Source organism: Octopus bimaculoides, chromosome 29, assembly GCF_001194135.2.
Source record: "Octopus bimaculoides isolate UCB-OBI-ISO-001 chromosome 29, ASM119413v2, whole genome shotgun sequence".
Taxonomy (NCBI): domain Eukaryota; kingdom Metazoa; phylum Mollusca; class Cephalopoda; order Octopoda; family Octopodidae; genus Octopus; species Octopus bimaculoides.
In genome coordinates this window covers 6,090,291-6,092,384 of record NC_069009.1, presented here as the reverse complement: position 1 = coordinate 6,092,384, position 2,094 = coordinate 6,090,291, and the positions used below count along the sequence as shown (strand labels likewise).

The 2,094-nt window shown below is 35.2% G+C and overlaps 1 protein-coding gene across 1 annotated transcript in view; it reads right to left on the bottom strand.

Annotated features, from left to right (window-relative positions):
- Positions 1–7: 7 nt before the first annotated feature.
- Positions 8–2,094, bottom strand: part of LOC106875495 (sperm-tail PG-rich repeat-containing protein 2-like) — a 528,252-nt gene continuing 526,165 nt past the window's right edge. Inside the window, exons 11-12 of the mRNA XM_014923667.2 lie at positions 864–982; positions 8–43 (exon numbers count right to left, since the gene is read on the bottom strand). Of these exons, the coding sequence (XP_014779153.1) occupies positions 8–43; positions 864–982 (155 nt within the window). The remainder of the gene's footprint in view (positions 44–863; positions 983–2,094) is intronic.

The following is a 2,094-nucleotide window of genomic DNA, read 5'->3' as shown; positions in this document are numbered from 1 at the left end:
TACAAAATTAGAGGTGGATATATGGTAAAACAAGAACAATTTCCTAAAAACAATTATGCAAAATTTGAAAATGAACAAAACCAACAACAATTACTTTGAAACTCTTATAGAAAATTGATATGGAAAAACAGCAACTTCTAAAAAATTGTTACAGTAAATCTCGAAAGTTACTAATAAAGTAACTAGTAAGAACAGCAACAGATCCTGGAAAGAAAAAAACTGCTATCCCCGCCCAAGTATCACTATCAAAAATGACAACAGTTACGGAAAATGTCTGATAACAATGTACAACAAAATTTTAATTATGTCTTTGGTCATCATCATCATCATCATCGTTTAACGTCCGCTTTCCATGCTAGCATGGGTTGGACGATTTGACTGAGGACTGGTGAAACCGGATGGTTGCACTAGGCTCCAATCTAATTTGGCAGAGTTTCTACAGCTGGTTATTTCCTCTTTGCTTCTCATATCTAGAAATCGAAGGAAATGACTACTATTCCCTTCAAACTTTGCATTTGTAACCCAGACATCAATGTTTTGAAACTCACCTATTTTCCATTACATTTCACACAAATTCAGTGATGAGTTGCTGAAGAAGTTTCTCAAAGTTTCTAAAAGTTTCAAGAATTTCTAGAGCATTCTTGCAACATAGATGGCAGTATAAATACAGGGATTGTAAGATCAAAAGCTCAGTTCACTTCTAGCTGTTCCAAGTGGAGACAAATTTGAGGAAAGCAAAGTCTGAAGGAAATATTAACCATTTTACCATACTTTCTAGGAGTAAGCAAACAGGAAATAACAATTCCTACCCCAGGACAAAAAGAATGTTACACAGTTTAATAACAGATCGATAAAACACTTACCTCATATGCACCTGGGCCAGGTACATCATTAATGCTTACAGGCTGGAAACGTTCAGACTTTGCCAAAGATTGCTTCTGGGATAGACTTATGTTTGACTTGATGTCATAGCTTCCAGGGCCTGAGAAAATAAGTAAAGTAGCAACATATCAACAAAGATAGATAGATAAATGTACGTAGATATCTTTCATCTTTTATTTGTTTTAGTCATTAGACTGCGGCCATGCTGGGGCAATGCCACGAAGCATTTTAGTTGAATGAATCAATTCTTTTTATTCGTTCATTCTGTTACTCGTTTCAGTCATTTGACTGTGGCCATGATGGAGAACCACCTTCAAGGGTTTTTTTCGTCAAAGAAATCGACCCCAGGACTTTGTAAGCCTAGTACTTATTCTATCAGTGTCTTTTGCTGAACTACTAAGTTACAGGGATGTAAACACGCCAACACCGGTTGTGAAGCACTGATGAAGCGATACACACAGACACAAAGACATACACACACATATGCGATGGGCTTCTTTCAGTTTCTGTCTACCAAATCCACTCACAAGGCTTTGGTCAGCCTGGGGCTATAATAGAAGACATTTGCCTATGGTGCCATGCAGTGGGACTGAACCCAGAACCATGTGGTTGGGAAGCAAGCTTCTTACCACACAGGCATATATATATATATATATATATATATATATATATATATATATATGCACACACACATGCTCATGTATACACATATATATATACATGCACATATGTATACATAAATATATATGTGTAAGTATATACATACATATATTCACACACACACACATATATATATGTGCACGTATGTATATATGTGTATATTTATACACACACACACACACACACACACATATATATATATATATATACACCAAATTCCAGACCCTCACAGAGACAAGAAACTAACCCAAAGACATAAGTAAAAGATTTAGTTGTGAGGGCGCAAAAGAGATTTCACAACCGAAAGGTCAGAGGTCGGTGCTATTCACCAAATATGGTAGTTTAGCTGGAATGAAAGGAAGAATAAAAGAGAAAGGATCCAATAACAAATAGTTTATTAATTGGGTTATCATAGACAATTAGGGTCAAACTAGTGCTGTTAGGGGATGTATGTACACAAATACACCAGACACACAACACATGTATATGTATGTATATGCATATATGTGTGTGCATGTATATATATATATATATATATATATATATATATAT